Genomic DNA, 15,023 nt, shown 5'->3' with positions numbered 1-15,023 from the left:
AAAGGAAATTTAGCTCGGGGTTCAACAATCAACAATGGAAGACTTATCTCAGAAACCAACAATAAATCCTTGATGGTGATATCAAATATTTCGGGGCGGACTGATTAGCTGGACAATATTGAGAGAATTATTTTTTAAATATGCATTGCCAAATTGATACAGAGAAGTCCTAATGCATAGGTCTTGAAAAAGGATCGCTACAAAGCGAAAAGAGGCATGCATTCCAAAGCAAAAGAGGCATGCATTATTTACTGAGAACTGAATCCACTGTAGGTTATCTATTAATTTACCTGCAACTGTCGATTAATAGAAACATTCATGCATATTAATAGCAATCAAATAGTTGTACTAGACAACAAATACTTACATTCATAAAAAATCGACAGCCACTACAGAGGCGACAAATCTTGCATACAACTTTTATCGCCAACAGGCTATATGTTTTAATTTACTCTTAAATTCTCGTGTGCGTTAACCTAAGTGCGAGACCACAGATGCACTAACCAGAGTAGAAGTTCAACATGTAGATGCTAAAGTTTTTCTATGCAAATCTATTTCTAGTGTTTTTTATTTCTTTACACTCTTATACTTGATAGGTCTTTTAAACGCCTGCCTGCATTTAATAAATTTATTAAATTGCGACACTGCTTGTTGGCTTGACGTTGACTTTCAAAGTTTCACGGTTGCATTCCATTTAATTTCTAATGAACTTTAAATCGACCAATGGAATTTAAATCGAGTGTATAAATATAATATTTAATACATATTAGCGAGCTAATGGCGTTTATTTAATAGTGTGATATTTACGTATGTGTTATTAGGTTGGGCTATGGCGATTTGGTTCATATAAGGGAGATCGTCTTTTTATTTTAAAACTTAAGGGATGGAAAGCCTTCACTCATGTGTTTATCCGATCCAAATACTGATTTCGTGTGGGGACATGCTAAAGGCAGGAAATACATTGAATATGTCAGGGCTGATTCCGTATAAGTAGTTAAACCTATATTAGTCTCTAGAACGAAGTTTAGCTAGAGTGACGCGCGTTTCCCTGGTGCGGTTGCTTTCGTCAACTGCGAGTTCAGGGTATTTTTCTTTGATAAGGGGGTTCAGTGGGCAATTGCTGGCAAAGCAATTCGATGACTTTTTATGTATGACTCCGAGGGCCAATGCTAATGTCTCAAATGCATGATATCTTCAAAGTGCTTATGGAGATGACGTCTTAAGTTTCTGAGAGGTGGGACCACTTCAATGAGATGTATGTTGAGATGCCAAGGTTTCTGGTTCCTGGATATTTAGCAGAAAGCAGCCAGATACTCATCATGTTCCTAAGAAAAGAGGCTTCGAAAATTACTCCATAAACATAATTTCAAAAATATTTTGTAATTCTTTAATTCAGGCTTCTACGGTAGCCGGTAATAAACTAGGCTTTTAGACTTGAAGCTCGTGAAAAACATGGGCAGGTTGTAATAAATTTGGTGGTTAAATAACTGACGTGTAAACGTCCTTTCTCACGGTATTCGAGAATTCAGAATGCCAGCGGAAGGTCAGCCAAGGGGTAAAGTAATGGGCGGGAAAAAAGAAAAGTTGGGGAGGGTAAAGGCAAGCAAAGATAATAAGTTAAAACCGAAGCCGGGCAGCGTATTATCGATCTTTTATCGAAAAGTTAATGGCTTCTTACCGATGAGGTGTCGGTTTGTTGCCGACGGGTTATGTTTTTGTTATCCTTTTCTAGTTATCGGTTGGTTAGAAGCGTTGTTATCGACGAGTTGTAGAAGAGTGAACGATTTGTTATCGAAGTGTTGAAAATTTGCTGTCGACAACAAGGTTTATCAATAAGTTATTGATTTTATCGACGGGTTATCGGTTTGTTTCCGAAAATTTATCAATTTAATATCGTAAAGTTATCGAATATAAATCGAAAAGTTATCAATATGTTATCAAAATGTTAGAACTTATTGTCGCGAAGTTATAGAATTGTTATCGCAATATTATAAAAATGTTAGCGATTTTAAATCAAATAATTATCGATATGTTATCATAGAGTTATCGATATAGTTTCAAAGAGTTTTCGCTTTGTTAAAAAAAGTTACCGATAGTTCGATATGATATGGAAAGTTTATCGTTTATTATCGAAAATTTATCGAAAAACTATCGACTTTTATCAAAAAATAAGTTAAAGCTCAATTATCGAAAAGATATCGAGAAGTAATCAATTTCTTATCAAAGTGTTGATAACTTTTTATCGGCATGTTATCGATTTGCTATGGACGCCTCATATTTTTTCATGAAACCGGTTCCTGTTTCATAAATCTTCAGTATAAAATTGTTGGCGCATCTATAACTTGTCGATAATAAGCCGACAAGTAGCCTATAAGAAGCCAATAAGAAGCTGATGACTCGACAATAACAAACAGACCGATCACTCGACAATAATGACTAGCTATCGTTAACAGGTGGAAAACAAACCAATAACTTGTTGATACCGGTTGTAACGAAAAAGAAGACGAGTAAGCTTTTCTCAAATAGAACGATGTTATTTCTTTGTGGTAAAGTTACTTCTGTTACGGTTTCAGTTTAAACCACTGAATAGGTCAAGTTAACTATAAAATATAAGTTTTCTACGGTTAAACTTAATGTGTACACGTCAAAATTCTTGAGTACTTGGTACTCACTCATTTCATAAGAATGCTTTGAAACAGAAATGTGCTTAAAATGGCGCCAGGTAACCTTCAACTAAATGTTGTAATAAATTTTTTATTTATATTTTATATTATAATTCTTATTATTAGTTTCAGAATATTTATAGCTTTTTTTCGACTATTTATAAAAATTCTATTTGAAAAATTTGCATGCCTGCTAAAATTTTGAGCCACTTCAACTCGCATGCAAAAACAAAAAAAACTAGAAAAATAAAAATTTGAAAACAAAAATATAAACAAAATCAAAAAATGCAAGCATAAATAGTTTCAGACGATAACCTTGAAATTCCACAGCAGCTACGAAAAGTAAAAAAAAATTTAATGCAATGCACTATTTGACAGCAATATGCAAATAGCAAGAAATTTGTGCAAAATTTCGCACAAGTGGCTGACGGCGCGGAGATACCGACAATTTGTTTCCACAGACGCAGAGCAAAGGAGAAAAGAAATATGTAAAATGGTGCGAACCAAAATTTGAAAATAATTTTAAATGAGTATCAACATTTTTTTGAAAAATAAGAGGCAAGGCGAATCTTTAGCAGGTGATGCCAAAGCAAATTCAACCCAACTCGTCATAGCAAAGTATGTCAATTAAAAAAAAACAAAAATAGCATTGCTTTCGATTAACTAACACGTTAGTGAACCAAGGCCTGGAAACTATAAAGAAGAAACAATCAGTTTGAGATACATCCACCTTGTACGTCTTGGCTTAACCTCTGCTGAAGGAAGCTAAGAACATTTTAAAATTTACCTAAATACTTCCATTTACACGTACAATCAAGACCATGGTAATTTCAGTACCTGGTGTTATTATCCCAACAGCTGATTGCTTCTTCTTGATTATTTCCCATACAACGCCTTGTACAACAATATGTCAGTCAGAAGTTACCTCTTTCGATAATAGCACTTGGTACTGGATTCACCTTGCGTACAATATTCACATCTACTGTCAACAAATTGCTTGTAAAACTATAGTCTCTCTTTCGCCATTATATTGAGCTGCAGCACTGCAAACTGATGTCGTACCATTTTCGTTATTATCAATTTGTCATGCTGGCGTTGGTTGTGATTAAAAGCTTCGACCTTAAAGGTCAAACCATAAAATATATTTCTTTTCATCAATTTCAATAACAATTTCCTGATTAATTTCGAACGCCTTAATTTTGTTTTTGTGGTTATTGTTTTTGTTTTTATTTTCTACAGCTCTATAAAATGAAAGTAAAAATAATCTACGTTTCTTATCATTTTTTGCTGATATCACGTGCTTGTCTACAGCTTTGATTGAGTAATTAATTTCAATAATTTTTTTTTTGGTTTAAGGCATTTTGTTTTGATTTCTTATCAATTTTCAAAATGCTAACAAATATGCAACAAATACCAAAATTCTGATTGATAATTTATAACTATAAAGATTAGAAAAATTAAGTGATTTTTCAAATTTATTTGATGAGCTCATCGGCTATGAGTGCAATCAATTGTTTGTATTTGGATTAGTAGAGAACAAGCAGCTACATTGAAGTTTTTGCCTATGTGGGGATGATGGAATACTGACCCAGTTTACGCGAATGAAAAACAGCATAAAATGATTGAGTTATAGGCCAGATATGAGCCTGAAAACAATTTCGAGACAGTCCGGGAGATAGTGTTAACACACGGAGATAAAACCACAATATTTCATAAAAGGAAGGATATACACAATTTTTTTAAAACGGTGTAGCCAAAAATTACCTGGAGTGATCCCTAACTAGTCTTCAAATAGTTCCAAACATAATTTCGAAATGATTCGGCGATAGTCCCAAAATATCTCGTAGAAATCCTCACGATATGATTCCCGAACCGATTTAAATGACACTGTAAACATTCATGAAACTATCAGAAATAGTCCGAAATTTTCTCGGAAACAGTATTGAAGCTATACAGAAATGATGCAAAAATAGTCACGAAACGCTTTCGGCGATATTATTACGAAAACAACTAGAAACTGATTAGAAATAGCCCCGAGAAGCGCTCAACCACAAATCCCAAACGGTCCCGAAATAGTCATACAAAATTCTAATATAGTTCAGAAAATGTTCCTCGAAAGGGTCCTTAAATAGCCTGAAGCAGTATACAAATAGTCCCGTAACGATTTCGAACACGAAACGGTTACGAAATAGTCCACTGCGGCCGCCGTGATGTGGTGGTATAATGCTCCGCCCACCATACTGTAGATCCTGGGTTCCAGTTTCGGGTTTAGAAAAGTTTTTTAAATTAGGAAAACAAGTTTTTCTAAGCAGGATTTGTCAAACACTCCGAGTGTATTTCTGTCATGAAAAGCTTCTCAGTGAAAACTCATCTGCCTTGCAAATGCCGTTCGGAGTAGGGGTAAAACATGTCGGTCCCGTCCAGCAAATTTGTCGGGAAAAATTAAAAGGAGCACGACGCAAGTTGTGAGAGAAGCCCGGCCTGCAATATCTTCGTAGGTTATAGCGCCAGTCGCTACCTGTCCCACATTTATCGCGAAATCCATCCATTGACTTTACAGTGCCAAGATTCTTGTTTAAGTTACACAGGGCTGTGAACCATCTCGGGTCTATGCCTAAGGATGTTAAACGGGTGTTTATTTTCTCTGACAGCCAGGCCGCATAAAAGGCCCTGGACTCATTCGTCGACAACGCAAAGTCGGTAACTGAATGCCGCAGATCTCTTAACGAGATGGCTCAGCACTTCAGTATCAGCCTTATATGGGTACCTGGGCACAGGGATATTGAAGGCAATTGCAGAGCAGACGAGCTGGCCAGAAGAGGCACCACCGATCATATCCTTCCGGGAAATGATTCGGTAGGCATACCCATGGCCACTTTCAGGCTTCGTGTGAGCACAAGCACTTTAAGAATCGCAAATGGACTATGGTCAGCCAGATCTTTGTGTGAGACATCCAGGCAAACCTGGCCCTCATATGACAAGGGGCGCACAGAAGCGCTTCTGACTTTAAACAAATCAGCTCTATCGTCCCTGATAAGGGTTCTAACAGGGCATTGCTTAATAGGCACGCACGGTGCCAGAATGAGGGTAGCGACCTTCTACTATTGTCGCAGCTGCAGATGTACAGAAGATGAAGAGAGCGTCCAGCACCTTCTCTGTCACTGTCCAGCGCTTAGTAGGCGTAGGATGGCTATCCTCGGTAAACCTTTTCTACATGACCTCGCTGAGGTCTCTTGCTATGAAGTAAAGGCTCTGGCAAAATTTATAATTTCCACGAGGTGGTTTGACCCGCTTTATATATGAAAATTAATATGAATATGAATAGGAATATGAATATGAATATTAATATGAAAATTAATATGAATATGAATATGAAAATTAATATGAATATGAATTTGAATATGAATTTGAATATGAATATGAAAATTAATATGAGTATGAATTTGAATATGAATACGAATATGAATATGAATATAAATATAAATATGCAAATTAATATGAATATCAATTTGAATATGAATATGAATATGAGTATGAATATGAATATTAATATGAATATCAATTTGAATATGAATATAAATATGAATAGGAAAAAATGAATACTAATATGAATTTGAATAGAAATAGGAATATGAATATGAATATGAATATGAAGATGAATGCGAATTTCAATACAAATTTCTATTAAATATGCAAATTTATATGAATATGAATTTGAATATGAATATGAACATGAAAATTAATATGAATATGAATTTGAATATGAATACGAATATGAATATGAATAGGAAAATGAATACGAATATTAATTTGAATAGGAATATGACTATGAATATGAATAGGAATATGAGTATGAATATGAATATGAATATGAATATGATTATGAATATGAATAAGAATATGAATATGAATGCGAATTTGAATACGAATTTCTATTCCTTTTTATAGATCTCAAATTTATTTTATTATTATAATTTTTTTTTTTTTTTTTATATACGTCACATTAGGGTTATAGAAAAGGTAAAACTGTCTGATGAAATATTAATTTTAAATAACTTTGTTTTCTATTTTTGCAGTGTGATCATCTATTGAATAAAAATCAACGTGGGCAACCGCATCTTAAAGTGGTCCATTCAAAATATAGCGAAAGTCTTAAAAAAATATTTCCAATGTGCTGTCACGTCTAAACTGAGATAGCAGAAGATTAATAGAAAAATACTGCACAATGAAACAAATATAATAATTAAGTTTTCTTGGCGACACGCTGGCAGCAAATTCACGATAAAAAAATGCAAATGTTTGGCAAAACCAAAAAACCTAACCCAGATATCAAAAAAAATTAAAAAGCGTTTAAAGAAGAATTAGTTAAGCAAATAAAAAAATGCATATGTGAATCCAAAATAACTAAATCAAAAGAGCAAAAGAGTAAGAAAAAAGTTTGAAAAATTATAAAAATCCACAAGTCGGCAGATAATCAACAGCTGCAGTAAGAAAAGTATCTTAAAGTGTTTGAAATATAATTTAAAATTGTAACTCAAGAAATAGGTATTTATTATATATGTAGTGATAGTGAAAAAAAATATTTTTATTAAAAAATATCATAAAAATAAATAATAAAAAATTTTGGAAACATGTTTTAAATTTTTATATGAAGTGGTATTTTATGTTCATAAAAGCTTAGATTGTGTTATTTGTTTTATAAGAAGAGCTGGATTATTGAAATTTAACTAAGCAACTATGGCAACTCTAAAAGAAGTTTGTAAATGCATTTGGCTGCTATTGGCATTTTTGGTGTTCGATGTACAAAGCAGCGATTCAACAGGTAAGTGCAACTTTGCTTTAGTATACCGGTTATTTTTAAGCAATTTTTATACTCAGCGTTCTTTGCACATATAGTATATTAACTTTGATTGGATAACGGTTGGTTGTACAGGTATAAAGGAATCGAGATAGATATAGACCTCCATATATCAAAATCATCAGTATTGAAAAAAAATGTGATTGAGCCATGTCCGTCCGTCCGTCCGTCTGTCCGTTAACACGATAACTTGAGTAAATATTAAGATATCTTCACCAAATTTGGTACACGGGTTTATCTGAACCCAGAATAGATTGGTATTGAAAATGCGCGAAATCGGATAATAATCACGCCCAATTTTTTTATATACTAGAAGACCCGACAGACGTTGTCCTGCCCTAAATTTGGTCTATCTACATACATTTTAATAAGCTTTTTCCGTCTGGCTCTTCCCTCCCCCCCCTCTTCACTTTTTCCTAATCCTTTTATACCCTCCTCCCTACGTCTTTTTCGCTTTATCTATCTCCACCTTCGTCTCATTCTACCTCTTTCTTAATCTCCTTCTCTCTTTTCTCTTCCCTCAATTTCCTCTGCGTCTCTTATTGCCTGTCCCAGAGGGTGGTATGTATTTTATTCGAGTCCCAGTCTCAGTCCCACTCCGAGTCTCAGTCCCAGTCCCATCGAGTCTCAGTCCCAGTCCCATCGAGTCTCAGTCCCAGTCCTGGTCATAATCCCAGTCCCAGTCCGTCTCTGGATAATATATTACTCTGTACTAAAGCACTCATCAACAGCTTTCGTTTGATATCCATATTATATAAACACTGTCTAGGCATTCACTGGCCCACGTTTCGGCCTATATCTCGAGACCCTAGCACCCAGGGGTATGAAAATTACCCTCTACACAATTAAAGACTCTCCTGAATTAAAAAAAAAGTCATGGCACCTCTAAATCGTGGGCCCCCTCAGAAACCCACCCTCTCGGCGGGCCTGGTGATGCGCTATACTTGATATCATTCGCTATAATATTTTTTATTGATAAGCAGATTGTTTAATTAAACACCAAGCAATTACACGGAAGTATATCCGCACCATCTGAAAATATGAGTGCCACTGCGTGCACGTAACATTTTATTATTACGTATAAACAAATAAAAAAATTTGCAATAAAATAATATTGCGACTATAAACTGAGATATAACCTATCATATCTCTCAAGTTAGATCAAACTATACACGGGGTGCAAAACAAATTCAAAATCGGTTAAGTAGTTTAGGAGTCCATCGCGGCCAAAAATGTTGTGACACGTGTTTTTTATATATTAAGATAACATTTCGGAAAACACAAAAAACCTGATTATTTAGTAAATAATACAACAAGAATGTTGAAATTTGACGTGTGGACTCATATTGAGACTCTTGATAAAAATTTCAAAAAAAATTTTAAAATTGGCGTGGCACCGCCCACTTGTGATAAAATTAATTTTACAAATATTATTAATCATAAAAGAAAAATCGTTAAACCTATCGTAAAAAATTCGGCGAAAGGTTGCCTTTACTGTAAGGAATGCTTTGAAGAAAAATTTACGAAATCGGTTAAGGACCACGCCCACTTTTATATAAAAGATTTCTAAAAGGGTCGTGGACGAATAAAATAAGATATATCTTTGCAAAAAAGAGCTGTATTTCAATGGTATTTTATTTCCAAAGTGGATTTATAACAATAAATAGGAAAAACTTCAAATTTAAGAAAATGGGCGTAGCGCCGCCCCTTTGATGACTAAGCAATTTTCAATGTTTCGGGAGCCATAACTCGAAGAAAGATTTACATATCGTAACAAAATTCGGTACACATATTTTCCTTATAGCAGAAAATATTTCCAGTAAAAATGGACGGGATCGGTTAAAGACCACGGCAACTTAGATATAAAACATGTTTAAAAGGGTCGTAGACTAGAATAATCAGCTATAACTTAGCAAAAAATAGTTTTGAATCAATGATAATTCACTTATCAAGTTTTACTGTTAGAGGAAATGGGGAGACATTTTTGTTTTAAACGGGCGGTGCCACGTATTATGTAGAAAAGTAATTTATCTGAAATGAAATGTACAATTGAAACTCACGCTGAGTATATAATGTTTGGTTACACCCGAACATAGACACCTTTACTTCTTTAAAAGTAAAAATTTTCGATTTTATAGTTATTTCCTCAAAATGAAAAAAAAAAATTACAGCACCGAAGAGAAATATAGCAGTGGCGGTTTAATCGCAACTCCTTTGATAACTAGAAAGCCCATTTTGTTCACAGCAGTCTAACAATCTTTGCGTTTGCATATTAGGGGAACTAAATTCGTTATGGAAGTTTCCTCTTCAAAAACACTGTGCACATATGTCTTTCGCCGAGAAAGGGGAGGCAAAGAAAAATTACATGTTCTGCGTTTCCCAATTCGGTAGGATAATGTGAAAAGAAAGGATCCTCCTCTATCCTACACTTATGTGAGGTGGTTGTTTAATTTGTCTTACTTCCGGTCATACTATTCCTATATACCGAACAGAGAGTCTTTCACCATGAAAACGGAGGCAGTGAAACATTACGCTTTCTGCGCTTACAATTCGGAGGGACATTGTGGACAAAAGGATGCTCCTCTATCCCACATCAATATCCCAATATAGCATGAAGGTCAAGCGCCCTTTTCTCGGCTCTTTCCACCGTTCTTGTCCCATAGCTATTTTTCGTGACCTTGGGCTTTGTTGGCATCAGCATATGGTCGCCCTGTTTCAGTGTACTATAGATCGTCCATTTCAACTGACAGCAGGTCTTTTGGAGTTTCCCGAGATAAAACAAGAATCGCGTCGCTGTGGATCATTTTAGATACGTGCCACAATGGTGCTGATAGATAGCTTTACTTGGGCTACCTATGTTGGACATTTTTTGCTTTAAGACTCCACTGGCTTTAGAAATCTTCTCTCCCAACGTCAGAAGTTATTTTTTAGTGAATGTTTACTTTATTTCATCTCCTATGGTTAGGATTAGCTTATCCACAGACCGCTATGAGCTCACCAAAACCACTTCTATCTTGAGCCTCATATGCGTCCGCCACTTGTTTATTCTTCCTACTGCGTTGTTGTTGTTGTAGCGTCATTTCATAAGGCGTGGTGTAGACCTCGACCGCTGAATATATCATCTTAGAATATCATCTGCATAGTCGACAATTTACGTGCCTCCAGGAAGGTTGATTTCTAAAACACAGTCATAATTCGCATTTCATAGAGTTTGTCCTAAAAGAGCTGAGGGTCACCGCCGCTGATGTTGTGCTTTTGTGGTCCCTCATCCGTATCAAAGAGCCTGTCGCTAAAATAGCTACCTTTTAAATTTAATGTAGCAGAGTACAATAGAAGGCCTCTAGAAATTCGTTTTGATTATTGACAATTTATTCCATAGGAAGGAGGCATAGGTTAATGGAAGAAAATCTGAAACACCATATGGAAAAAAAATTTTGTTATTCTCAGCTGAGCAGAGCTCACAGAGTATATTAACTTTCTTCGCATAACGGTAATCCGTAACGGCATAAACTAATCGAGATAGATATAGACTTCTATATATAAAAATGATCTGGGCGAAAAAAGAAATTCATTTAGCCATGTCCGCCCGTCCGTAAACACGATAACTTGAGTAAATTTTGAGGTATGTTGATGAAATTTGGTATGTAATTTCCTGGGCGCTCATCTCAGATCGTTATTTAAAATGAACGAAATCGGACTACAACCACGCCCACTTTTTCGATATCGAAAATTTCGAAAAACCTAAAAAGTGCGATAATTCATTAGCAAAGGCGGATGAAACTTGGTAGGTGCGTTGACCTTATGACACAAAATAGAAAATTAGTAAAATTTTGGACAACGGGCGTGGCACCGCCCGCTTTTAAAAGAAGGTAATTTAAAAGTTTTGTAAGCTGTAATTTCGCAGTCGTTGAAGATATCATTATGAAATTTTGCAGGCACGTTAGTCCTATTACTGTATGTGTGCTAAATAAAAACAAGCAAGATCGGATGACGAACACGCCCACTTAAAAAAAAATTTTTTTTAAGTAAAATTTTAACAAAAAATTTAATATCTTTACAGTATATAAGTAAATTATGTCAACATTCAACTCCAATAATGATAAGGTGCAACAGAATACAAAAATAAAAGAAAATTTCAAAATGGGGGTGGCTCCGCCCCTTTTCATTTAATTCGTCTAGAATACTTTTAAGGCCATAAGTTGAACAAAAATTTATGAATCCTTGTGAAATTTGGTAGGTGCATAGACTCTATGATGATAACTGTGAAAATGGGCGAAATCGGTTGAAGTCACGCCCAGTTTTTATACACAGTCGACCGTCTGTCCTTCCGCTAGGCCGTTAACACAATAACTTGAACAAAAATCGATATATCTTCATTAAACTTAGTTCACGTACTTATCTTGTATAAAAAATAGCCGAAATCCGGCTATAACCACGCCCATTTTTTCGATATCGAAAATTAGGAAAAATAACAAAAATGCCATAATTCTGTACCAAATATTAAAAAAGAGATGAAACATCGTAATTGGATTGGTTTATTGACGCAAAATATAACTTTAGAAAAAACTTTGTAAAATGGGTGTGACACTTACCATATTAAGTAGAAGAAAATGAAAAAGTTCTGCAGGACGAAATTAAAAGCCCTTGGAATCTTGGCAGGAATACTGCTCGTAGAATGACATATATAAATAAATTAGCGATACCCCACTCAGCATTTAGGTGATTCAAATTTGAATTTCCCTACATATCAATACAATTTGATTACTCTTTCTGACTAAATAATGAGTTATCATACAATTGAACAAAAGAAATAATCAAATATGAATACTTTTGATGATGAAAAACTAAAAAGCATATTTCGATCACTTTTTGGAATCATTTTTGAAGTCCTTTAATGATTAAATTTTAATATTTCATAAAAACCAACAAAAAGAATAATAAAATATGCTTACCTTTTATGATCAAAAACTGAATATAGTTTTTCAATCACATTTTGGAATTAAATTTTAATCAAATGTGTTTACTTTAGGTGATCACAAATTTATAATCATTTTTCATTCAACTTTCTGAATATTTTATGAATATATTTGTTGACTGAATAATGAATTTTATACTTGTTGAAATTTTACTTTTCATTAAAAATTTTATTTTTTTCACATACACATATTTTTTCAATCATGAAGCTAAGAAAAAAAATATAAAAATTTTATTATTTATGCAAAAGATATTCTTCAAGACAAAAATAATGTAATGCTGCTCGTGAACGAAGATTTCCCCAACCATTTCTCCCCTTCAGCTTCCCAGAAAATACATAATGATTGGACAGTACAAAGGTTGTGAGCTATTTGAACCCCAGGTAAGTGAAACTATCTTGACATACCTGGATACGGCTTCAACATCCCGTATCATATCCGTATTTTAAGATGCAGACGATAATGCTAATGTTGGATGTTGTAGTCGCAGGTGTATATCGGTCAGGTTTGTTTGCGAGTTACCTATGTTTCGAATAGCTCACTTTCGCATGCTTTCTTCCCCTTATGAAATAAGATTATTATGTAGTATCTTATTATGAATGAGATATGAAGAATAAATGCATGATAATGGCATTCAAAAATGATTCAAAAATCTCAACCAAAACGATTGAAATATGTTCACGAATATGATTAGAAGTCACAGTCACTGAAAAGCAGTCAAATATTACTCTAAAACTATTAAAGCTCAATTTTACAATGGTATCAAATATGAATAAAAAGCGCTTCGAAATAGGAATCATAAATGATTATTCAGGAATAATCACATTTATGGTACATTTTTCTCCCGACGATACGTTAATTTTTGAACAGAAAATGCTTTTAAACTTGAACGTTTTTAATCATCTTTGGATATGATATTTAAATATTTTTTGATCAAAATTTTCAAAAAATGCTGGCTGGGACCCGACAGATGATGTTCTGGATCACCCTGATCCACATTTTAGTCGATATCTCGAAAATGCCTTCACATATACAACTAAGGGCCACTCCCTTTCAAAACCATCATTAATACCTTTAATTTGATACCCATATCGCACAAACAAATTCTAGAGTCACCCCTGGTCCACCTTTATGGCGATATCCCGAAATGGCGTCCACCTATAGAACTATGGCGCACTCCCTTTTAAAATACCCTTTAATACCTTCCATTTGAAACCCATGTCATACAAACACATTCCAGGGTTGCCCTAGGTTCATTTTGCTAAATAGTGATTTTCCCTTATTTTGTCTCCAAAGGTCTCAGCTGAGTATGTAATGTTCGGTTACACCCAAACTTAGCCTTCCTTACTTGTTATGAATTAAAACGAATTTTGAAACCATATAACTTGCATTTTCCTAGACTCAAATTAAAAACTCTAAATGAATTTTCGAAAACATTTTTGGGATTGGTTTGTAGAGTTTCAGTAACAAAATTTATGGAAGTTATTTCTTAGAATATCGAAAACAAAAAATATAAAAACTTAATTGAAAAAATTTCATTAAAATCGCCACTGCTATTTTTCTGTTCGCTGCTTTAACCCTTTTGTTGCTTCAAGAAAAACTTACACATGTTATACCAAGCTCACGAAATAACATCAAAACACTTTAAAACAAATTTTTTAAGCGGGGTCACCTTTTGAAAATGATCTGGTATACCCTCTAAGTATATTCTGCAATAAAAAGCTTTCCAGTTATCACTTGACATAGGCATAGAAAATATGGGCCTCCATAAATCTTTAGGAAAAAATAGCTCAGTATCACTAATTGGAAAAGAAACATAGCCTAAATAATCTAAAATATCTATGGTATCCAATTATTATCAGCTCTGGTCACGGAATTACCTTCTTGTGCGACCACGTAAGTTTGTTTATTATAAGTTTTTGGATTATGCTAAATTTTGCTGTTTAGAAGGAATATTGCTTAACACACAAAGTCATGAAAGGAAATGCCGAAATTTGTCTACTATCAAGAATATCAGAAAAACAAAGCAAAAAAGGTCACCGAATGGCCTTAGCGAAGCATAAGGGTTAAACATATGTAAAGATCATATGTTGTTACCTGAACATCTGAAGGACATAATCTTGCTTCAATTTCAATTAACCTGCATAATTTGATGCTATTTTATTTTCGCTCACACTTTCCTTTACTTTGTGCCTTTTCTGTGACATCTTCTCACATGCAAGATTGCACCACTTTACAAATCAAAGTAATTAATAACTAAAGGCTCCTGCCTTTCGCATTTTAAATTATTATTTTTTTTTTCATATTTTTTACACACCCCCTTTCGCGACATTTTAATGCTACATAAGACATTTTTTTTTAATATATAATAAACAAACAAAAAATGTTAATGTAGCCCCTATCACATATATCAAACTCATAAATTTCTTCAAGTACTTGCTTCTACCCGCTTATCCATAAAACTTGCAGCTGTGACATCTTCCAAAAATCAAAATTTTTGTCGCGTGGGCGCCGCTGCTGCACTTCATT

At 34.2% G+C, this 15,023-nt stretch overlaps 1 protein-coding gene across 7 annotated transcripts in view; it reads left to right on the top strand.

Moving 5' to 3' along the window:
* The window catches only part of LOC137253331 (uncharacterized), a 299,686-nt gene that overhangs the window by 133,701 nt on the left and 150,962 nt on the right, over nucleotides 1-15,023 (top strand). For 6 of the 7 annotated variants that reach the window (XR_010953770.1, XM_067790071.1, XM_067790068.1 and 3 more), the window contains one exon: nucleotides 6,740-7,485. Coding sequence is in view for 6 of the 7 variants with exons in the window: in XM_067790071.1 (XP_067646172.1) it covers nucleotides 7,401-7,485 (85 nt within the window). In the remaining variant the exon portion in view is untranslated. Of the gene's footprint in view, nucleotides 1-159; nucleotides 270-6,739; nucleotides 7,486-15,023 lie in introns of those variants that run through there. The other variant, XM_067790073.1, reaches the window with a different exon arrangement.

The sequence above is a fragment of the Eurosta solidaginis genome, chromosome 5 (genome assembly GCF_040869045.1).
Source record: "Eurosta solidaginis isolate ZX-2024a chromosome 5, ASM4086904v1, whole genome shotgun sequence".
Classification (NCBI taxonomy): domain Eukaryota; kingdom Metazoa; phylum Arthropoda; class Insecta; order Diptera; family Tephritidae; genus Eurosta; species Eurosta solidaginis.
Note: the sequence above shows the minus strand (reverse complement) of the source record. Positions and strands in the feature narration are given on the sequence as shown.